The 24,143-nt window shown below is 41.7% G+C and overlaps 1 protein-coding gene across 1 annotated transcript; it reads left to right on the top strand.

The window, feature by feature from the left end:
- Nucleotides 1–4,136: 4,136 nt before the first annotated feature.
- Nucleotides 4,137–19,251, top strand: ANXA5 (annexin A5). Its single transcript, XM_054172508.1, has 12 exons — nt 4,137–4,169; nt 5,130–5,214; nt 6,293–6,387; nt 7,231–7,344; nt 9,600–9,690; nt 10,276–10,355; nt 10,774–10,830; nt 13,579–13,672; nt 14,738–14,833; nt 15,365–15,423; nt 17,467–17,589; nt 18,693–19,251. Exons 1-12 carry the CDS (start codon nt 4,137–4,139, stop codon nt 18,753–18,755), a joined length of 990 nt encoding a protein of 329 aa, XP_054028483.1. The 3' UTR covers nt 18,756–19,251.
- The last annotated feature ends 4,892 nt before the right edge of the window (nt 19,252–24,143 follow it).

Here is a 24,143-nt window from a genome sequence, read left to right as displayed (position 1 = left end):
AGTCCAAACCAGTTACTCTTGTCTTCACGTATTTCCTGCTGCCCGAGGTAATGCCTGGGGCTGGGTTAGCAACTGTGGTGGATGGTGGTAGGTTTAAGTCATTGGAATTACGACCTCTTCTACTAGGTAGGCCTTGTCCTCCAGTTTCCACATTCAGAATATTTCCGCATCAGTAGCTGCTTTCCACTTACAAGTATTCTTTGCCTGTGCAGTTAGGCAGCCATTAAAGACCAAGAGTGTTAAAGCTTTGTTGCCTTTGATTAATTTCATAAAGCAAATGCAAAGTTGGAGAGTAAGCGCTCCTCCTCATGGCAGGTGTCTGTTCTAACTTTTATTGTGCCGTGAAGTGAGGTGAGAAATGAAAATGCTTCTCAATCATTAATGTCAACTGTCAATTGACAGCTGTTATTTGTGTGTGAGACTAAAGCTTCACAAATGCTGCACAGCACCTCTGTGCTGTTCTGATACCCAATTTAGTCCAGATGCATCACTGAAGAATAAAATCTATGAAGAAGGTAAGTTGCCACTTCTTCTTGCTCACTTAGGGCAAGTTGTTTGTTGTTTGGGTTTTTTTTAGCCCCAAGACATGAGGGATTTTGTGTGTTCCGTGTTCCATGTCCAGGACAAAAAGGTTCATTCATTTTGTGGGAAAGCTACAGCATGTGGTTATGTGTTGTGCAAACTGGTCTCTCCATGCCTGTGTTGTGCTTTATCTGCAAGACACCTTTTCTGGTGTAAGCAATCTCAAGGCAGTTTTTCTTTCTTGGCTGCCTTCTGGAAGTAGCACACCTTTTGCATGTTAACCTGTGTGCTGGAAAATACTCTTTATTTCCGTTCCTGCCACCTCATGGTTTCCCTGTGCCATCTTGCAAAGAGGTGGCTGCTTTAAAACTAAAAAGTCCCTTACCACCTTCTCTGCACTAGACACTGGACTGTCCAGTGGTAAATTGGTGAGATGCTACATTTTTTTGCCACAGAGCAGCATTGTGAAAGAAAGAGGTCTTCATCTGCAGGAAATCTGACTGCTAAGAACTTACTGTGAGTGGGTGCAGAGGAAGGGTAGCCAGGAAGAAGCCTGACTCAATTCAAGTATGGTCTTTTGTTTGTTGATAATGAATGTTTTGTGTTTAACAGCGGCTGAATGTGGGATCTTGTAGTTGGGAAATTTGTTATTTGCTTGGTAGGAAAAATTAAAAGGTACCTCATTAAGTGGCTATTGTTGATCTTACAGATAATGCTGTTGCCAGGATATGTGGCTCCTTAACAACAAATTGTGAAGCCAGGTTGTCGTTGTCTCATGGGATAAGTTAACGCAGCTCAGGTGCTGGTTAGAAACATCTCACCTGATGGGATTTGCTGCTTCTCTTCTGCAAACTTTTGTTAGAACAGAATAACCAAAAATAAGAGGCCATGACTTTCCTCATTTGGGGCATCGATTCCAAAGCAAGGTCATCTCTTGTTTTGAAGTTTGGTGGTGTTTTGTTTTTCTTTCTTCTGTGTTTGGTGGTGTGGTTTTTTTGTTTGGTTGTGGTGGGTTTTTTTTCCTTCCGTCTACCTTTTCTCCATGTTAATTTTGTCTCTCTGGGGGCTTCACTGCTCTTATTGGTAGGTGCCTAGAGAAAAGGGAAGCTTCTGTTTATTTCTAGTATATAATCACAGACTGTACTTGCACTGCATGATTGCTTAACAATAGTGAACTGAAAAATATAGAAAGAACAAGTTGTAGTGTTAGAATCATGTGATGCTCTTTCTGCTGAGGTCTTGCCTGTTGTGCTTCTCTTTACATTCTACTGCCCAGAATAGGGTGTTACTCTGTAGTAAAGGATCACTCCAGGTTACAAAAGGATTTACATCAATGACTATTTGGTTTCTCCTTGCCATTTTTGTGCTTGGGTGGGAAACTTACTAACCAAAAGGAAAACAAGTTGTGGTGTTATTGTGTATCTGTTTGCATAAATGACAAGGAACATTTATAGAGATGCTAAAATTAAGATAATTTATTTACCTGTATAGAAGTTCATGAAGTTTGTAAACAAGTGTTAAATAGTTGTCTTTTATTTCACTGTTCTCTGTGTTAGGTCAGGATGATGTAGCAGTCTTGATGCTGTGATCCATCTGCAAGAGCCAGTTTGTTTCAATAAAGTTTAAACTTTTCTTAGTGTTGAAACTGTGATAAATGAATGTTTGGATCTGGTCAGAAACGGTTGTGTGTGGATCTATTATTTTGTTAGGAATATTTGGCTCATAGGTTCTGTTTCTCATTCTCCTTAACTGAAGTTGACTTCAGCAGTTCCAGTGGTGATGGTGGTTTAGAACAGGTTATTGCTCTCTCTTTCTCTGGCCACAAGACGCCATGTTTGCAGCATTTCCCTCCATGAACTGAGCTTGTTACCACTGCAGGTTTTTCTGCCATTGTCCATTGATTTGCAAATGAGAACTGGGGACTGAAGTAACTAATAATGTGTTTTCTGGACAGTGGGGTGGTTTAGATGGGCTTGTGGCTGATAAATATCATGTGGCTGAGTATTTCTTTGCCGTGCCCTCATTGCCTGTCCACACTGCAGTGCTCTTAAAAGCTGCGTGAGTAAAAGTTAGGCATGGCTTGACACTTCCCAGGAGGGAATGCCTAGAATGCACAGACAGCAAGATACCTCCTTTAGACTGCAGCTGCATCAGAAGAATTTCAGGAACTGTTCATCAAGTTTAGTCCTGTTGAGGCTTTGCAGTTTGCTTTGGAAAAGAGAGTTATGAAAAGATTCTTCTTAGTTAACAAAAATGAGAAGGATGATGTGGAGAGAGATTTAATCCAGCACTTGGAATTCATGCTTATATTGTCTGAAACAGCCACAGAGGAATGTTGGGCTGTTGTCACAAGACTTAGGAACTGTGAAGGGGAATTCCACTTACTCCTAATGAGATAGGCAAAGGAAAATGAGCTTTTAGATCAATATCTGTTTCCTCTGAGACCTGTTGACCTTTGGTCACTTCCAAAGGAGAATTGTGGTAGTTCTGTATTAATTACGTTAAGATGATATGAAACAAAGCAAAAGGAAATACTTTTAAATATCCCCTGGTAATGGTAATAAAGGAGGAGGATGAATACAAAGGCTTTTCAGGTTATCTGCTTTACCAAATTAAGTCAGTAAATTGAGTCCCAAGTCTTTGAGATTTTTTCCATTATAGCCTTTGGAATTAGCTGGGAAAACGACAGTTAAGTACATATTACTGTGCCTAAATTTCAAGTACTGCCTAGAAACTTCCTTGTAATGGGAAAAACAGAATTTTTCAGGGGAAATGTCATGCCTCTGAAGTATGCTGGTTATTGGCAAGCATCTACCAGAAAGAAGTTTGTTGCTGTTAAGCACTGTCATACTTTGTGTTCTGATTTTCTGAAACGCAGTGGAGTTAAACCCTGACTCCTTACTGCTTCTGCGGTGAGAAGGGTGGGGAGGCTCTGATGGCAGTAACACACAGGTGGCCTGGGAGGCAGCAATACTTCAGGGCAGTTTCTGGTTAGTGCTGGCCTGCTCTTTTTGCTCTGTGCTCTTCTGTCTGGCCTGTCTTGGATGAGTAAGCTCACTTGAAACATAAGCACTGTGTGGCTGAAATTGCTGACCTGAGGGAAAAGCTGGATCACAGAGGCCAGGTGGCTGTGCTGTCTTGAAATAAGCTGGTGCCAGTCTCAGTAGGTCTCTTGGCACTTCCTTTCATACTCCATGAGAGTGGAAAAATGCCCTGCTTACTACTTCTGTACAGTGATGCTTACAAGAAATTTCCCTTCTCCAACTGTTGTAAAAACCTCCCTATTCCCAGATCCCAGCTGTTTCCCTTTTGGCCACTGCTTGACTTCTGTAGTTAAATTACCTACTGTGCTGTATACATACAGGTTCTTGAACTGTCAGTTTAAATAAAGGCAAATTTTTTTCATGAGGGCAATTAATATCCTTTTGTGTTTGAACCAAAGAGGAAGTCCCTGAAGAGCAATGTTCCCTGGAAATCTAGAGAAATTATTTTTGTGTTTTGACAGGCTGATATTTTGTCCTTGTGTTTGACCTTCTACTTCTTTTTGGCTGTAAACTGCTATGAGGAATGTAGCTGAATCACTTGGCTAAAAAGTTGCTCATGTTGAAAGAAACATGATGAAAAATGGAAAACCATTGCAGAATTCAGTAGGTCGCATTTGCAATCTGATGGAAAAAATTGTGTGATACTGGTGGGGAGCTCCAGTAGGATTTTCTTAAGGAGAGGAAGTCCTCATTTCCAAATGTGTCTTGGATCTTTGTGCAGCTTTTCTAGCATATGTGACTGTTAGGTTAATTACCTAAATCGTAGAATCAATAAGGTTGGAAAAGACCTCAAAAATCATCAAGTCCAACCTGTCACCACAGACCTCATGACTACTAAACCACAGCACCATGTGCCACGTCCAATCCCCTCTTGAACACCTCCAGGGATGGTGACTCCACCACCTCCCTGGGCAGCACATTCCAATGGCTAACAGCTCTCTCTGGGAAGAACTTTCCTCACCTCCAGCCTAAACTTCCCCTGGCACAGCTTGAGACTGTGTCCCCTTGTTCTGGTGCTGGTTGCCTGGGAGAAGAGACCACCCCCCTCCTGGCTAAAACCACCTTTCAGGTAGTTGTAGACAGCAATAAGATCTTTCCTGAGCCTTCTCTTCTCCAGGCTAAACAATCCCAGCTCCCTCAGCCTCTCCTCATAGGGCTTGTGCCTGAGGCCTCTCACCAGCCTTGTTGCCCTTCTCTGGACACATTCAAGAGTCTCAATGTCCTTCGTAAATTGAGGGGCACTTCAACAAATGATGATTTCTTAGTCATTTTCCTGCATTCAGGCTCTGGTGTTGTAAATGCCCATCTAGCAAACCACCACTGTGTAAACATAGCTGAACTTATCTGGTGTACTGCTGATTAAAACTGTAGTAGTACCTTTAGAATCAGCTGTGCTTAAATATCCACTGACTGCTGTTTTGTCAGAAAATTGCAAGAAAAATGCCATCATCTTCCAGATTGTGGATTCAAATGTAGTCTGAGCTCATGTATGGAGAACTGAAATATGCTATCTTCTATTTCATGTCTTTTCCCCTTTTCCTCCGTCTGTTTCCCCCCCTCTAGTACACAAGGGGCACTGTGACGGCCTTCTCTCCTTTTGATGCCAGAGCTGATGCAGAAGCTCTCCGTAAGGCCATGAAGGGAATGGGTAAGTGTAATGTATTTTATGAAAAGGAAAGGGCTTTCACTGCTTTGAGAACCATCTTTTCTGAACTCATTTTTTAGTATTAGCAGTTAAGGATAGGACATGATTGCACATGCCGTGGAATGACAACCCCGGCACTGCACCAGTCTGGGTGTGTCCTGCTTTTGACTGTGTTGCTCTCAAGGATATTTATTTTTAAGCTAGCATAAGGCAAAAAGAAGGTGGCTTGCACATTCCCCATTAAAGATTGATACTCTATAGGCTTCTCCACACAGAGTTCTAGTGCAGAGTGAGCTAGACTGTGTATTTACAGGTGACAGCCTTGGAAAGTTATGACAGGACAGTAGAAGCTCTGTGCTGCCTGTAAAAATGTACAGCAGCCCCCTTGGTCTGAAGTGCACGAGCACATGACAGTTACTGTGAGCAAAGCATACCAGCACACAGCATGTGCAGGCTAACAAGTGATCTGTAAGCTCACACTGTAGCTTTCTGCCCCAAAACTTCCCCAGAACAAATCCTAATTTGATACTTCCTTTGAGGCCACCTGTGAGAAGAAGCAAAATGGAGTGAAGAAGAGCAGTATGATACACTTCAGCCTGCTGGCAAGTTCAGTAAGGTGCTGTGCTGTGAGGGCTACCATGTGAACTACCATATATAAAATGAACGACAGCTCCACACTTCTGCACTCTGGAGTGTTTGGGGTTACTAGACTGAGTTTTGCAAGGAGTTGGCAGATTATTTATTCTAAAGTAAATCCCCTGGTGAGCCCAAAGGCTCTTGTGTAGAATACAGATGGTGACTAAATGTTACAGCTCAAGCCTGAGGTGCTGGGAGCAGTGTTTGCAACAGAACACTGATGGAGAACAAATGATCTGTAGGTCCTCCAGTCATGTTTTTGCAGCAACAGAACACCAAAGTTGGTGCTTCAGCTTGGGTTGTTGTGACATTTGTTGTTGAAATGCTTCTGCTGTTGGTCAGCAGACCGTTATTTTCAAAGAATCTTTCATTGCCTTTTGAGTTCGTGCCACTGCTGTTTGTTTTGTAGGGTCTGTTTGTAACTCTTTGTTCTTTCTAACTGCAGGGACTGATGAAGAAACTATTCTGAAGATCCTTACCAGCAGAAACAACAGTCAGCGTCAAGAAATTGCATCTGCCTTTAAAACTTTATTTGGCAGGGTGAGAAGAAGAAAAATATCTCTAAAAATGAGCTGAATGTGGCTTATAATGATGACTTAAAACAGTGAGGCACATTGATCACACTCCCTGTAAAAGATTCCTTTGAAAAAAAAAATACAGTTTTGCTTCTGTCTACTTCTTTCCCCTACCCAGCCATAGCACTAACTGTTGGCTAGGTTAGAATATTCCTTTTTAGGTAGGCTCAAGGAAGTTACTTCCTTTCCCTGTCTTTCAGTCCAATATGTCTTAGATGGGTTTGTGTGTAAAAGCTCCTGTAGCTTCTTGTTAGTCTTGCTTTTAGTCCTGATTTCATGCTCAGTATGGAAAGAGTTATCAAGTATTTTGAAGCAAGGTCTGCAATGTAAGGTGATAGCAGGAACAGAATTTTCCAGGTGTAGAAAATGTGACAGTAATAAAGCAGCTGAATACTGTAGCAGAGAACTTCTCGACCCCAAAGAGGTTGGTGGATAGAACTGTAAGGCAGGTCAAAGCAAAGAGAGCTTGCTTCTAACTTCCAGCATTGTTGGATCCTTCAGTGTTGTGGCTGGGTAATCTGTGTTTCAAATAGCAAATGCAGTGAACCACTAGTGTCTAAAGAATTCCTATATTGGGAAAAAAAAATAGAAAAAAGAAAAGTTTGTTTCAGGTTTTCCAAATGTCCCTATAACCTTTTTTCTACCTTATTTGGCTACATTTGTTCCAGCTTAGGTATCAATTAAAACAAAAAGAGCCCTTTTCTTGTGTTTTTGATGAGTCTTTAGAGTCTTCCAGTTTGCAGACATGCACACATCTGTTCAAAATGGTTAGTCTTTGTTCTTCACAGCACTGTTTGTTCTGCTGTAGGATCTTGTAGATGACCTGAAATCAGAACTTACTGGCAAGTTTGAAACACTGATGGTATCTTTGATGAGACCAACATATATTTTTGATGCTCATGCACTAAAGCATGCCATTAAGGTAAGAGGGGTGAGGGGAAGGAATTAATACAGCGTATGAAATGTTTGTTGCTCATTGTTGTTTAGGAATGAACATCTATTTAGAAGACTGGTCTGTGTAATGTTTTATGTGAAATTATTTTCATGAGAAACTAGGTTATCTTCAGAGAATAGCATTGCTGTACATGCAAATTAAAATCTCCACAGCATAAGTCTTGTTCCTTCTGATTTAAGTAGCATGAGTAAATGTGCCTGTTGCTCTGAAATTCTTTCAGCTGCTCAAGTGCAGTTCTAGAGCCCAGTAGACACTGGATTTTTCTACTGTGAGCAGCCTAGCTGCTATTTTATACTTAAAGAGCTGGATGCATTGGCTGCAAATCACTTCAAAGCATTTCATTAAAGAGTGATATCATTTCTATGTCTCTTCTTGATTGTTATTTAAGTCAGAGAGTGTTTTGCCCCTGACAGATTAAGGTGCAACTCCAAAATTGATGGACTGGCATATTTGTGTAAACTGGTGTCCACCAAAATTGTGAGCAGGTATTTGTGGAACTGGCTGTCCTAAAAGCTGCCTCCAGTAACACAGAGGTGGTGGTGGCCCTGTCAGTGTTACCTTTCCAATATTTCCAGTTCACTGAATGCAGTGCCTCTCTGGGAAGGCCAGGTAAACAGATACTTGCAGTCTGTATGTGTAAATATTTTAGTGTGTTTTCTTCCAGGCGGTCTTACTTTATTTTTTCCTTTATGACACCTGTCTGATATCAGCCTGTGCAAATGGAGGAATTGGATGTTCCCTGGGTTATTCACATAATCTATTGATCAAACAGAGGACATTGAACTTAACTAGTGTCAGGTAGTACTTGGTTAGGTGACACACACGAACTCCTGAGATCTTTGCTGACCAGCTGGTTAATATGTAGGCTTTAGTCAACAGTGCAGGCTGGTGACCCAGCAAATAGTGTCTCAGACAACAGAAACTTCAATTCTGGGAACTTTCTGTGATGTCTTTATATGCAGTGGTGGAAGGGGAGATGGCACCTGATGAAGAAACTGATAAAGGTCTTGTTGACTAAAAGGAAAAGCTGTATTTCCAAACTCCTCTTGTTGACTTAGGAGTCAAAGACTGACAGGGAAATGACAGAAGAGATGGGTGTGGGAGGGGAAGTAGAGATAGTGAAACAAGAGTGGTTTTGTTCTCATCACTTTAAAAGAATGATATTAAACACACAATCATAGGATGTCACAGAATGTGTCTGCCCAGGAAAAGATGTTGATACCAGCTGCAGTTCAGCCAAGGTGGACTACAACAGTAAAGGAGATGTGAGAACAGAGACTTCAGTGCAAGATAACAACTTGGCTAAGAGCTCTGAGTCTGTGCTGAAGATTATCCCTATTAATTTTCACTGCTGCTATTTAGATTAGAACCAATATACCTGCAGCCATATTCTTGAAACAGTGTGTACTTTGAGAATTATTACATGTAACCTGGCAGACTGGAATTTTGGATATCTTGGTGTGTGGTGGCATATCATTGTATGTAAGTCAGCATTTGGGTTTGCCTTATGGGTCAGAAGTAACACACTGAAATGAAAAATGCACAGTGTTGTATTTCAGTGCTGCTTTTGTGAAATGACTCCTTTGGAAGTGTAAAGAGCCAATGGCTTATTCTTATAGGCAACACAAACTCAGACTTGTAGAAACAAGATACTGGCTTTGCTTTTGTTAATTTTATCTTTGTAAAAGTTAAAGGTGCCTGTTGTGCCTGCTGTAATTACAGTGCAGCAGCTTAAACTGTCTGCACTGACAATTCTGTTGGTAGATGTGTTTGCAGTGGAAGAGAGTGTGGACTGAACAACATGATTCATGGAATGGTAAAGATCATTGCCGAGTGGCTCTGTTTATCTGTGTGCTGGTTGATGGAAGACAGTGGATGGATAGTGATAAGATGGAAGCTGTTAATCCATTCATTCACATATTGAGGTCATTCAATGTAATAGTGAAGAACTGAAACATATCTGGGTGTGCTTGAACATGGAAAGACTCATCTGAATCCTGCAGCAGTGAGCCTTTATTGAGTGTTGGCTTGATTTTGAAAACAGTCAAGCCAGAACTGAAAGAAATTCTTTCCAAAGACCCCCAATATATCAGAATGAAGAAAGTAATTTTTCTTTATTTGGTCCAAAAGTAAGCAAGCTGATGCTTGCTTTTGATTGTTAAAGAGAACTAGTGTTTTATTTTTGTTATTTCATAAACTGATTGACACTTGCCCCCCTGCAGGGAGCAGGAACCAATGAGAAAGTGTTGACTGAAATTCTTGCCTCCAGAACACCTGCAGAAATACAGAATATTAAACAGGTTTATCAGCAAGGTAAAGTTCTGTATAAGTTCTAGAGTCTCCTTTTTATTCTCTTTATATGGATTTAGTTCATCTTGCGAATAAAGGTTATCTGAACTGGTGGAAGTATCCAATAAGTGGGATTTCATTCTGCTTTGTCATGAAACCTTGTGTAAAAATAAAAGAGTTTGGATTTTAAGTTAAAATAGCTTTTATTTCACGACTATGACTACAATTTTTGGAGTTCTGTACTTTACAGTTAAATTTTTATGCACTTACAGTTGTTGTACAGTTGCAAGAGTGTCACATTTTAGCTTAACTCCAGATCTGCATGCTCTTTAGATCCTTAAAGAGGTCAATCTGTGCATATCACCTTGTATTTCAAAGTATTTTGAGTAATTTCCTCCTGGTGCTAAGTGTGAAATGTTGTCTTTTCACCTCTTTTGCAATAATGTTACAATATAAGTGAGAGCAGAATATGTCCTAGTTATTAAGAGTTGTTTCAGAGAAATGATTCTGCAAGCTGGGTTTCAAAATACCTTCTTCCTTTTCCTTGCTTTCTCCTCAAAATAGTGAGCTGGTCTGTAAAGTGGTGAATGAGTGTTGTTCTTTTTTCAGAGTATGAGGCTAACTTGGAGGATAAGATCACAGGAGAAACATCAGGCCATTTTCAGAGACTGCTGGTGGTCCTGCTGCAGGTCAGTATCCCTCTGTGCAGCTGTGTGTGTATGGTCTGGTGTGCTTTTGCTGCTTTCTGCTTCCTAAGGTGGGATTCTAGATAGACCTGATGATAGGCAGGATTGGTTCTGAAGCTGTCGCCTCCCCTGACTTGCAGGATCAGTCTGGAGCTCTGTTATGGGTCATTTCCACATTACTGAATTGAAAACCTTCTGCAATGCTTATGGGTATAGCAGAAGGCCTGCTGCATGGGATTTTGGAGGCAATAGAGGAAGAGAACATTTATTTCATGAAGACGTGCAAGCAGAAGGGAAAATAAGGTGATTCTATGAAGATGCAGTAGGTTATGACTTCTTACAGGCACAATATAACAGATGAGATTTGATTTTGATTCAACTTTGATTCTTCAGTTTAACAACTTGTAAAAATTCTCTCTAGGCCAACAGAGATCCTGATGGCAGAGTTGATGATGCTCTTGTTGAGCAGGATGCTCAGGTGAGTGAATGGCTTGGATTTGGGACATTTCTATGAGTTATCTTGCAAAGACACTATTCAGCTAGAATTGACACGAGGCAGGAATTGTTAAGGTTCTCTGTGTGGGGCTTTATAAATCTGTTTTCATGTGCTTTTATACATACTGGACTGAAGCCTCAAAACCTGAAACACTGGGATCAATTTTTTTTGGCATTTTCGCATTTTGGTGTGAAATGTGTCTTGGTTTGCTTATGACTTGATAAGGTGCCTGAATTAAACAGTGATTAGATTACTGGAAGAGAGAGCTGTGATTGCTGAGAGATCCACTGCTGAAAAAACAGAGGTGTTAATGGGTCCTTCCTAACTTACTTCAACTTCTTTTTGATCTTCTCTGTCACATATGCATCATAGCAAAATGTTAATGCTGTTCAGTGAGAGAGCCTCCATAGAGGGTGAAATATGAAAAAGGAGAAAATACACCAAATACTCTGCTTTACCATAACCAGATGACAGCCTAAGAATTGCCTTTAGGGACTCGGGTATTGCCCTTTGTGAGTATTGTCCATGACATTGTCACTGGTCACCAAACCTGTTCTCAGGAAAAGGAAAACCAGCTGTTAATTGCTGTCCTTGGTGCAGCCTCTTGCTGGCTGCCATGGGCTCTGTAGGTTGTAGTGAGGACAAATATCTCAGCAATTAGATTACAGAACTCATTTAATGAGTGTTTCTTCTTGGTTGTTTCAGATAGCTTTGGGCTGGACATGTTCCTCTCATAAATTGTCAGTTGAGATGAAAGTATTTGGGTTGTTCAAGGTGACAAGGAGCAAAAGCAGAATGCTGGATCAATAAACATTCTCCTGAGCAAGACACTGGCAAAATGTGTTTTACTGGTACAGGGCTGTCCTTTGTTTTGTAAATTCAGAAAGCATTGCTCTCCTGATACTGAGATTAATTCTGTGGAAACTGGAGCTTGAAAATGAGTGAAGCAAATGTTTGAATTGTAAGCTAGACTGTTTCATGAAATTGAACTTAAGTAATTGAGGAAACCATGAACCACAGGCCCTGGTAGGTAGGTAGGTAGATTCCTTTTGGCCTCTTTCATTGAGTATAATTGACTGTCTGCATTTAGGAGGCACCATACCTAAATGCTGAAAAAAGGTCTGGTTTTCTAAATGGCCTCTGTGGTTTGTTCCATATATTTGGCTTGAGCTGGGACCCAAACAGAGAAGTGTTCTGTTACGTTTCTATTGATATCTCTACACTCAACATCTAGCGTAGATGGAACAGATTCAGAAAGTTTTCTAATTCTTATTGCCAGGTACAGATGGTCAGAACTGAGGTGTGTGACTGTGCATATATAAGACTATTTTTGGCTTCCCAATGTTTCTCTTGATTCATACAATATTCTGGGAAGGAGTTGATAGATTAGAGGGTGACCTTTTTGCCCAGTGGTGATGTTTATTTATTTTTGGCTGCTAAATATAAATACAAAGCTGTTGAGAAATGAGCATTCATACTACAGGATAGCAAATGAGCATTCATACTACAGGATTGCAACACTTCTCTCAGAATGCCTGGAGGAGGAAGTTCAGCTTTTTGGGATGAGATTTCGTGATCATCACTTTTAAAAAGTTATGCAATCAGTGTTCTTTTTGGGTATTGCACAGCAGCAAGGCAGGTAAGAACTCAGAGCTCTCATAACTGTCATGCACAACTTTGAGTATCTCTGAAGAAATGCATTCCAGCTACTTTTGAATGCTGTGCTAGAACATCATGTTTACTGCTGGATGGAGAATGCTGGTATTTATTTGAAGAGCTTGGCATATATTGTTTGAATTAAAACTCCTTGCAGTGCCTTGACAGTTTGGTAGGTTTTTTTAGCCCTGTCCTTTTGTATTTTGTACCATTGGTATGAAAAAGAGCATGCAGCAGTCACAGATGTGCTTTGGAAAGGATTGTTGGACAAACAAATGGGAAATTCATAAGCTCCTGTTCAGGTTTTACAGCATGGACAGACAGATGACCAGCAGTGCTGCTGTGCAGCAGATTTGCCTGTGTGTGGGTTTTTAAGAGATACTTGACTGGCTGAGGATAGGTGCAAATCTGCCTGTCCTATGCTCACTGAGGAGGGAGGAAAAATACTGTATGGTACAATATATATATGAACCTTTCATCTTGCTTGGAGCAGTGAAGAAAGATTTGCCTGAAGAGCAATGAATATGCTAAAAGGATTAAATCTGGTTTTGTATGACTCAGACTTTAGCAGCCCTCAGACCCATTTCCAAGAACTTCTAAATGCATTTTCTTCTCCTTTTTGGAAAACTTCCTCCTGGGCCAAGTTAGTGTGGTTCTTCCATTGCTGTGAGTCATCACGTAATAAAGTTTTGCTGGTCTGATTTGCAAATGGGAAAGGAAGAAAGGAAAGCAGAAAAAAGGGTTTGGGGGAAGAATTTTTAATTCCTGTATTCTCACAGTTTCAAAAGACTTCAGGGTTGCAAAGGGAGTGTGTGCACAGTCAGTTTTAGGCCCTTAAGCAGTATTGCTCATATAAATGCCTCCACAGTTTCAGAATTTATCATTTGTTCTTTTCTAAGGTCAGCTCAGGGCTTGGCCTTTTTTCTTTTTTTTTTAGAAAAAAATTTATTTTTCCTCCAGCTATAACTTGGTGGTAAGTTTAATGCTCCATAGAGTGTGACCAAGAGAGCTTTTCAGCAGGGTGTGTGAACACGTAGCAAATGCTGCTGTTTTGATCTCTTGAATTTACAACAGGTTTTGTTTAGAGCTGGGGAACTGAAATGGGGAACAGATGAAGAAAAGTTCATCACCATACTGGGAACCCGAAGTGTCTCCCATTTAAGGAGGGGTAGGTAGCATGGTTCATGTGTGCTTGAAAAGTTCTGCTGAAGTCTCGGTATTATCCAGCTTGTAGTACAAAGTCTGCTTCACTTCACCCAAGAGTTACTTAGCATGAATGAAATGGAAGATTTCATAGGAAACTCAGGTCTTAAGGACATTCATGAACACAAACTTGAACAGACCGGCAACACGCCCGTTTGTGTGAAGTTTATTTGCTGTAGAAGCACAGATCTTCGATTCAAGCCTGGGAAGAACGCTTACCATCCCCTAAAACTTCTCCTCTTGTCCCTGCACACTTTCCCTGGATGTGTTCATAGAATTATGGAACAATTGCGCTCAGAAGGGCTATCTTACCTAACTCTGAGCAGGGCTGCCTAGAACAGGTTGCCCAGAACCATATCCAGATGGCTTTTGCATGTTTCCAAGGGCTCCACAAACTCCCTGGGTACCTCCTGTGCCTGTTGCCTCTGTTCCTGGCTCTGGGCACCACTGAAAAGAGCCTGTATCCATTTGCTCCATGTATTTGTGGACATTGATGAGCTTCCCCTTTGAGCCTTCCCTTTTCCAGGCTGAACACTCAGAGCTATTCCAGTCCCTTAATCATCTTAGTAGCCCTTCAGTGGACTTGCTCCAGTTGCTTCATATCTCTTTTGTACTGGGGAGCCTAGAACTGCCCTCTGCACTCCAGGTGTGGCCTCACCAGTTCTGAGCAGATGGGAAAGGATCACCTTCCTCGGCCTGCCGGCAAGACTTATCCTAGTGCAGCCCAGGACACCATTTGATGCCTTTGCCACTACTGCCTTGTGTTCAACCTGGTGCCCACTAGGACCCCCAACTCCTTTTTTGCAAAGCTGTTTGACCTCCAGCATGCCCTGGATGCATGTGGTACAGCATGTACAGGAAGGTGTTGTACAGTAGCAATCCAGCAGGAAATAGGTATTTAAAATCAGACAGAGGGAAGAGTGAGCAGAAGATAGCATTTGAGCTGTGGATAATGTGACAGAGCTGGCAGGAACCTGCGCTGAACAGGATGCTGGCTGTACAGGTACTGAGCACACTTTCTCTTTTGCAGTGTTTGACAAATACATGACCATTTCTGGCTTCCAAATTGAAGAGACCATTGACCGTGAAACCTCCGGTGATTTAGAGAAGCTGCTTTTGGCAGTTGGTAATGAAGTCTTAACAGATCTTGAACTGTTCTTCACGCAGTGCCAGGCCTCCTGAAATTGCAGTTGTTACAGGAAGTGTCATGAAAGCATGGTTCCTTTGTAAAATATATCACCTGGGATCTGGTTTTGTATCTAGAAAACAGACCTTTATGCTTTCTGTAAGAGATAAGGGGGCATGGAGGAAGTTGGCCCAGGGGGTGGAGTTGACCTGCATTTTGGTGGATCATGTGCACCCTATCAGAAAGTGAGGCAAAACTGTGCCTTAATTTGTATCTCATATAGGACAATGTCATAGCAGATTTGTAACAGAGTAGAATTGGACTAGCAGAGTCTCTTCTCATAGAAATCTGTGGTGCACTCTAGGTCCTAGGACTCAAAAGAGGTGTTGGAGGAGAACAGACTAGCTGACAGCTGTGTACTTAGTTGTCCATGCTGGAGGGAATTCTTCAGCATCACATACCCTGTCTTGACAGTGTAAGATTGTCCTGGATTGAATGACAACCAGTAACAGCATCCTTTGCCTTCTACAGTGAAATGCATCCGAAGCGTGCCTGCCTACTTCGCTGAGACTCTCTATTACTCTATGAAGGTATGTAAGTGCTCTCCATACAGCACCTTCCAGCTCCCCCACCTGCACTTCCTTTCCTTTCACTTCTTCATTTCTTCTGTCACTATGAATGCCAACAGGATACTGTATCACTGAGCATCTGCAAAAACTTTGGGGAATGCTGATCTGGGAGAGATCATAGCAATTCATGGCTTTACTCAGAGTTTGTCATAAGTTTGTCAGACAATAAATCTTTTACAGGGAACATCACTCCCATCAGCTGCTTTTGGACTTGGTTTTGTTGCCTTGGAAAATGTCTGGCTAGATCCACTGGGTACCTTCAACTAACTAAAAACTACAGTGTCTTTAGCTTTGTTGAGGAGCAAAGATAGCCAAAAACTTAATTATAGATTGTGTAGATTTAGTGCTTTTCATTTTGGGTCTGATATTTACAGGCTGAAGGTGTAGCTAACTTTGAAACTCATTTTGATCCTCTTTTGAGAAGGGAAAACTCATGGGAGAAAAAGGAGTGATAAAACATTCTGCAGAGGAAACCCATCAGCGACACAGCTGTTTCTGTTGGCTTCACCTTCTTCTGTGTGGAAAGAGATAAGCAGGGAGAACTGTGTTCTTAATTCGCAGTGGCTAATAGCAATTAAAACTGAGGCAGGTAGTCTTTTGTTTTCAGGCAAGTTATCAGCTTCCCTTGAAGAATTTTCTCTTCCTCTTGCTGAAAAGCACTGAAGCAAGTTTGTCACCAGATGGTTGTGTTGATGAGGTGTCAGCATGAGAAACAGTGAAATGAGATGAAATGACAGTTTCATTTTTAAAAGCTGCTTTACTGCTTTTCTAGATACCAGTCTCAAATAAGGTTCAGGTGGAAAATACAAAATTGTGTATCAGTGTGCTGAGCTGTATGAGCAGGATTATTTTTTCTTATTTATTATTTTTCCTTTTTTAAAGAATGCAGTGGGAAATATTTCCTGAAGTAATTGTACACTTCTATTACAAGGGGTCTGATTAATGTCTGCTGATGAGCTTCTCAATTATATTTTTAAGTATAAATAAAAGTCCTTAACACTTCAGATAAGAAAGTCTTTAATTATTCATTTGGCGGAAGAGTTTGCACTTCTGATTTATAACTTTGGTGTGACAAAGTTCTACAAAGTTTATTTTAGGCAGGTCACAGCCTGGCTTTTACCAGATTCCTACTTGGAAACCAACAGACTCATGGCATCACTTTTGAGCAACTTTAGGGCATTTTTAGATGTAATCCGAGAATATTAACAACCACTGAAAGAACTGAGTTATCCTGGACAATAGGCTGAAGATGATCATGGGGTTCTGCCAAGTTCTTCCTTGAGGTGCATAAGCAGGTCACTTGTGAAAATGTCTTGCTTCAGCTTGTGTGGAGTCTGACTTGCCTGAGCAGGAGGGGTCAGGACATCAGTCTGGCACAGCTTGCCAGCACGGCAGCTTCACATTAAAACAGTCAATCCAAGAGGAGCGTGTTCGCATGGTTGAGAAGGGTTTATGATGTTTGCCTCCATAACAAACAGCTGGATAGTTTGTGGAATGAGTTGCTCTGCCTGTGTCCTGCTATATGATGTGATACGCTTTGTGTTAGTCATTGTTAGGGTTTATGTACCCAGCTCCAGAGCTGATTGCGAGTCTGTAGGTCTCAGACCACATTGAAAGGTAATTGGGATGTGGTTCCAGTTGTGGTTCACAGCTACTGCTGCTGTGTCATCTTGGAACTGGATTATTTTAAATGGATATGGGCATGTATGACTGGAGCTTGAGTGATAAAACATGAAATTAGAGGTGTGACCAGATGGCACTTCATAGAAGTCCAGTGATTAGAGCACCTTGCATGGTGGATCTTGGTTCTCCACACTGCACTGTGAATGTCTTGTGATCCTGCCTCTGTTTTGGAGTAGAAACACAACTCGGGAGTGTTTGCCACACCACTCGCTCCACTCGGTGCTTTCATGTTGCACCTGGTGCTTTTGTGTTGCACCCTGTTTGTACCTTTTTGTCCAGAGCAAACTCATTCTTTAACATTATTTAACCTTTTCTCTCCAGGGGGCTGGCACTGATGATGATACCCTGATCAGAGTCATGGTTTCAAGAAGTGAAATTGATCTGTTGGATATCAGACAGGAGTTAAGAAAGAATTTTGCAAAATCATTGCATCAAATGATTCAGGTAAAAGTGACTGTTCTGTTTCCAGGGAATAGGGGGGTGACTGAGATGTCACTGCTTGCACTGTTTATTTGTATGGGGTGGGTGTGGGTCAAGCTGGACAGCCCAGTGCACTGAGAGGAGGGGTGGCTGGTTTGCAGTTTGGGAAGTATCACATGGTGTCATGGGGCACTTCCTATGAGAAGCTACAGGTTTCTTGCCAGTGATCACTGGGAGAGCAGATGTGGTTTTCTGAAATTACAAGTTACTCAGAGACCATTTTTAGCTGTTGCTTCATTTCCTTTTTCTTGTCTGGGTTCCTTCTGATTTTCAGTGTTTCCGAGGGTGCTGGCTCTAGAGAAATTCTGGGGTTGAGAGTGAATTACTGTGAGGTTGGAGTTTAAATCAGGTTGTGGTGTGGAATCTTTTGCACCATTTCACAGTGGAAAGCATTTCAGCGTGGAATCAATCTGAATCATAATCTCCTTTGAATGGATAGGAAGGAGCAGGAGGGGAAAGAGCCAGTAGGAAATCCAGAGCCAGCTGTTGCTGCAGAGTTGAAGCCAAAATGTGTTTCTTCCTTGGAATTTTTTTGGGGGTGTTTTGTTTTATTTTTAATTGCTGCTTTTTGCTATGTTCTGTCACACCATTCCTGACATCATGGTTTCTTAAATAGTCTGGGTGGGGTTGCTTTTGACTCTGAGTGGGACCCATGCATCTGTCCTGTGGGATTAGCAGCAGTTTTCCACTAATTACAGAGAGCAGGGCTGGGGCCTCTCAAGTGCCATCAGGTGCACTTTGCACTGTAAAGGTTGTTGCTGTAGGTGCTGCTTTGGGCTTCTCCTTCGTCTGGACTTTCCAACTTGCAGACAAATGCTTTCTAATAAGCAGTGGGAAGCTCAAGTTCTAGTAGAGCTCTCAGAGGTTTCTTAGTGTTTCTGAAGGTCTGTGTAAATACAGCTCTAACGTAAGAGACAGAGAATTTCCTTGCATCATTCCTGAGTGGAGAGTCATCCAACTGGATTTCCTGTGGGTGGGACATGCATAATCTGTGGAGTCCTCCTTGGCTGCTGCTGCTTTCATTTCTGTGGCTGTGACTCATGGTGACTGATCTGTTGTATTAACAGAAAGATACATCTGGGGACTACAGGAAAGCACTCCTGCTCCTCTGTGGCGGAGACGATGAGTAACAGTGACACGAAGGCTTTGTTGTACTCCAGCTTTGCAGCCCTTCAGTTAGCATGTCTAGCTAAGTTTTTGTATCTTAATGCTTTGTGGCTGTTTGGATTTATACTTGCACTTATTAAAATGAGCATATTATTATCCAGGCAATAGCTGATCCCTCCTCTTCCTGACAGCCCAACTTCCAGGAATTTCAAGTGCCTTCTGTTTATGAGAGCCATCGTCATGGAAGATGGGTACTGAGCACAGAGCCCAGTTCTCTGCAAGTGTTTTGCTGAAATAGGAAGAAAAAAAATCATGTGTTTTACTAATATTTTAAGATTATCTTTTACTTGCCTTTTTCCCTTACCTTTCCACTGAATGTTAAGCCAGCTTTAACACTGCAAATGAAGACAAGATGTCCGTGGTATTTGAATGAATTTGCTGAACAGAATGCAAGGAATCATTGCAAATCTAAGGACCAATAAATTTTTTCCCTCTCAGCACAGTTGTATGTGGTTTTTAATGGATGAAGATCTGTTTTCCTTTTCGTATGATTCCACTGCTTCAAACATGGTTTATTTTCCCTGCTATTATGCAGCCTTGTAAGCGTGTATGATGGTTTGCAGCTCTGTATCTTGCTATGCAGTCTAGTATCTGGGTACTGTGGTGATGCTGCTGTTCAGTATACCTGGAATAACAAGTTACTGGTACTTGGCTGGGCACTGCATTCTCATTTTGTGCTGCTTTTGTGTTTTTCTTCTCCAAAGCTGGGGGAAGGAAAGAGAGCTGTTTGCACAGTGCTGAAGCAGATCAGATAAACTACACTTGTAGGATCAGTGGAAGATTTCTGAGATGGAAGCAGGTGAAGAAGACAGTGGTCTACATTTGAGGGATCCTGGGTGTGAAGAGGATGGTTGCAGCAGCATTCTCATCAGGTTAGCAGGGAGAGCACAGTGAGAGAAGCACCTGCCTGCTCTGGAGGTTGCCTTAAATTCGCTGCTTTAGATCAGCATTTACGACAGGCTCTGAAAATTCAAGTGATGTGTGTGAAGGAGAATAAAGATACTCCTGTTTCATGCATTATAAGTCTAAACACCATGGTTCTAAATTTAGCTGATTGTTTAGTCACACATCAGCTGTAGAAACTGCACATTGTAATAGTTTGGTTGAAATTGATTCTTCACAGATTATTAAGAGCTTTAAAACTTTAATATGGAAAAAATGTAGAGTTTTAATTTTTTATAGTGCAGTTCTGCATTGTTAATGTTATGAGCTCGTGCTGACAAGCCCTTGGTTTCCAGTGTATAATATAAAAGCTCTTTTTTATGAGTAAATTTATTAACTAAAGCCTAATCCACTCTACAGTCTTTGTTTTTCCATTCTCTCCCACACATACCTCACTCTTTCCTGCTCATGCACTCTTACTCTTTCTCTTCCTTGCTTCTGCTTGTCCAAATGTAAGATTTATAGACTTTAAAGCAGCACAATAGATTGTATTTATTGATCGATTTAAATTATTGAGTTAAGTGCTTTCCTCTGCTCCTTCTGGATAGTTTGCTGAATCCTCCCTGTCACTGTTGTCTGGGAGGATGGCTGTGGATGTGGTTTACGTCTCCATCGTGGTTTCAATTGCTCTAATGGTGCTGCTGTAATTCTGTCCTGCCCTCTTCAGGCTGCCTGGTCCAACCTCTCCTGCCTCCTGGCACCGAAGTCCTTTTGACTCTGTGTGACCTGTCCCAGATTCCTGGGCTGGCAGAATCCAACCAGACAGCTGCTGTCTGGTGCCACCAGTAACTCTCTGGGACATCTGGTGAGGACTGCTGCTGGTGGAGGGAAGGGCTAGGAATATGTGCAGGGTAAGAAATGTTGTGGAATGGGAGATGAGATCCAAACTGGCTTACTCTGGATTAGTGCCTGTGGTCACAAACTGCACCTGAGATTACAGGATCCTCACAACATTAGCTTTTATCATAACTTTTCCACTTTTATTTGGCCATGATGGAGACTGGTGCAGAATCCAGATGCAGAGAAGCTACTTAAAAATTAAACCATCTGTACATGGAATATTTGAGACAAGGAATGGTGCTTAAGTGTTTGAAATTCCCTTTTGAAGTAATCAGAGAAAACCGTTTCACCACCCATGTTTTCTCTGTGAATAGTAAAATCTGTGGTCCGTGTTTGTGCAAGTGCTGCCTTGGGAGGTAGAATCATTTTGGTTGGAGATGACATTTAAGATCATCAAGTCCAACCATTCTCTAACTCCAGAGAAGGCTGATACTAAGTTGTGGAGCACATCTCTGCTGCTTTGAAACACCCCTAGGGATGGGGATTCAACCACCCTTCACTGGGGAGCCTGTTCCAGTGTTTGAGAACCGTTTCGGTGAAGAAGTTCCTTGTATCATGGAGTGAGTTCCATTCCCATTGCCCTGATTGAACCGGAGTGTCGTTTGCTGCAGGCGGTGCCATTTGCCATGCGGGCAGCAGATGGTGCTGCTGTTCCAAGTAATCCCACGCAGGTGCTGCTGGTGCTCAAGATCGTCTCAAATCTTAAGAGATTTAGGGGCTTTACTTTTCTTTCTCCCCCCGCCCCCCTTTTCTGGTTTCCTCAACCTAAAGCATAGGTCAGGCAATTCCAATTTTTGTTATTACCTTTTCAGAGTTCTTTAATCTCGTTTTCAGTATGAAATGTGAGAGCAGTGGTGTATGCAGAATAATGAACAGTAGACTTTATTAGAAATAGAAGCTGGGTTTATGTACATGACTTCTTTTTAATATTCAACCTTTACCTTTTACAAGCTGAACATACACAAGGTCCACTTTGCTTCCCCAGTCATAGTTATGAGATGTTAGAAAAGAAACTTTTGTTGAACTCTTGCCTTTACAATTTGTGAGTTGAGTGGAAAAGATTTTACTATGCTATATTTTCTAACCTCCAGTCCCTGAATTACTATCATGTAGTAATAAGAAAGCTTTGGCCATATTTTTTCTTACAGGCTTCTATTGCCTGAGGAACTGGATGTCTGGTCTTTTTCTTTAAGATTTACTTGCTAATCAGCTAGATCAGAGCTGCTGAACCATGTCCCAGCATAACTTCTGGAGAGTTTTTGATGCAGAGAGGAAAAGCATCTATCTTTTACCAGAAGGATCAGTAAAATAAAGATTTTCATCTGTTTCTGCAGTTTCTTAGTAGCTGTACAGGATTCCAAGGGTTAAATGTGGGGTCATTCTTTTACACACCTCCATGAAGCATCATGACAGTGAGGTAAGTTGAAGGATGGTAGAAAGGTTAGCCTGTGCAAGTGGTTATTTCCACTCACTTTGCAGTAAATGCACTTTCCCTATTATCTTTCCTGTTCTCAGAGCCTCATTCAGTAATGACAGGCTGCAGGTACCATATAATGAGGCCTAAAAGGCACAATGGCGTCTCTGAAGTCTGGTGAAGATGTCATTAGAAATCTTGCTCTGTGTTAGTTGCCAAGTATTCGTCCCATCTTGCGTCCCTGCACAGACTGCTTTGTCTCTATGCTGAAGTATTAAATCAGTGAAGCTACTCTGTGGATGCCTCTAGAGCTTCATTAACTGTTGTACCTTTTTGTTTGTGTTCACCTATCTGGCATTTTATACTTGCTTTCAAAAAAAGATCCTGTGATAACAAGGATAGATGGTAGAAGTTAAGAGTTTATAGATCCTGACGATGCTGGTACCATAAAGTGAGTATGTATCCTTAAAAAAAACCACCAAAAGCTGCATGTTACTTTTTAGTGTTTCAGCAATGGCAGCTTGGAAGTGTTCAGAACTGCTTTGACATCAGCGTTTGGTCACAGCTTACTCTGCTGTTGCACTCACCGTCTCAGGAGCACTGCTTGTGTCATTTGAAGACCTCAGAGTTTATTTGAAACTGCCTCTCAGGTTGGTCCTCACTAGACAGCCAAAATTTTCCTCAGCACTGATACAGACACAGTTGCCATGACTGGTGCAGACAAGAATGAGGCTGTTGTTTTTTTCCCTGTCTCTTCCTGCTTTATGTTAAGATCTTTAAAAGTTTTATGGATCCTGTTCTCTTCAGGTAATCCTAACTTGCTGCTTCATGAAGAGCATATGCAGTAACTCTTCCCTACAGCTGGGTACAAGGCATCTGTTAGCCTTAAGGTTATAATGTACCAGCCACCTTGTAATGCCATTTACAGTGAGTAAAAATATACTGACATCCATCAAAGGCACCATCTGGCTAGAGGGAACAAACCTTTGCCTCCGCTCACAATCCACTGCGTCACCTTTACCTAAGGCTGTTATATCTTAATCTGTATTTATTTGGACTCTCTGATCTTAGTAGGCTCCCCTGTAGGATCCAAACAGGCCTCCCAGCATGGATGATTCAAGATAACACTGCATTTAAGCGAAAGATCACTTGTCATTGCTTCAGTCCATGACAAGGTAGGACATCGATGTTATTGTGGCCTATATGTGCTGTTCGGAGACCAAAAGGGTGTGAGGACTACCACTGAGAAGACAAATGACTAATGGGGAGGAGGGACAAGAGAAAACTACAAACTGATAAATCACAGGAAGAGTCATTATTTACTGTTCTCATACTGGAAGAGCCAGCAGCCTTCCACAACATTGTCAGGCAGTAAGTTTAGAAACAAAATGAAAGGAAAAGTATTTCAGGTGACATGATTAAATTATGGAACTTGCTGTTACATAGTACTGTGGAGACCATAACTATAAACAATACTTGTAACATAGACAAGTTTGTACAGATAGGTCCATTGGTAGGTTTTAAACCAAATCCAGTGTCTGACTCTCACTGTTCCCAGCTGCTTTTTCTGGGAGCTAACAACGAGTGCGCTGTACTTGCTCTGTTTCTGATGCTCTTTCATGATGGTTGCTGCTGGATTAAATGACCCATGCTCAGACCCAAGTGGCAGGTTTTATTCCTTCCCTCCTCCACCCTCCACTCCAACTCTTTGTCTAGCAGTTAGTTTGTCTTCCCCATGGCTGCCTGTAAGTCATATGTTAAAAATGAAAATACTTCTGTAAGACTTTCTCCACCCAAGAAAGAGCTGCCTTGTCAGGAGGCCATTAATTAGTGGCTTCTTGGTAATGACCGTGAAGGATGCCTAGATGAGACAGAATGCCCACAGCTCTCAGCACAGGACACTGTCCCATAACAACCACAGCAGGGTACAAATGAGCAGTCTGAATTCTGCTAACATCTGCCAACCGGAACAGCCACATTCCCAGCCCATACTAAAAGCTGTAACTGTTCCTCTCCAGCTGTATTCCCTCCTTCTTCTACGGGCTGCTTGCTCAAGGGGATGCTTCATTTTGAAAGACTGACAATTGAATGCTTTGGGTTTTAACTCCCTTTGATTTTGTCAACTTGACTCCCCCAGTCAGAGCAAGGTCAGGTG

The sequence above is a fragment of the Dryobates pubescens genome, chromosome 24 (assembly GCF_014839835.1).
Source record: "Dryobates pubescens isolate bDryPub1 chromosome 24, bDryPub1.pri, whole genome shotgun sequence".
Lineage (NCBI taxonomy): Eukaryota > Metazoa > Chordata > Aves > Piciformes > Picidae > Dryobates > Dryobates pubescens.
Note: the sequence above shows the minus strand (reverse complement) of the source record. Positions and strands in the feature narration are given on the sequence as shown.

Excerpts from the sequence above, each read along its gene's own strand:
- ANXA5 (XM_054172508.1), top strand. The coding sequence starts at position 4,137 with ATGATGAAAAATGGAAAACCATTGCAGAATTCA. Across the intron at positions 10,356-10,773 it reads TGCTGGTGGTCCTGCTGCAG|GCCAACAGAGATCCTGATGG; the intron begins GTCAGTATCCCT and ends AATTCTCTCTAG. Across the intron at positions 13,673-14,737 it reads TGTCTCCCATTTAAGGAGGG|TGTTTGACAAATACATGACC; the intron begins GTAGGTAGCATG and ends TCTCTTTTGCAG.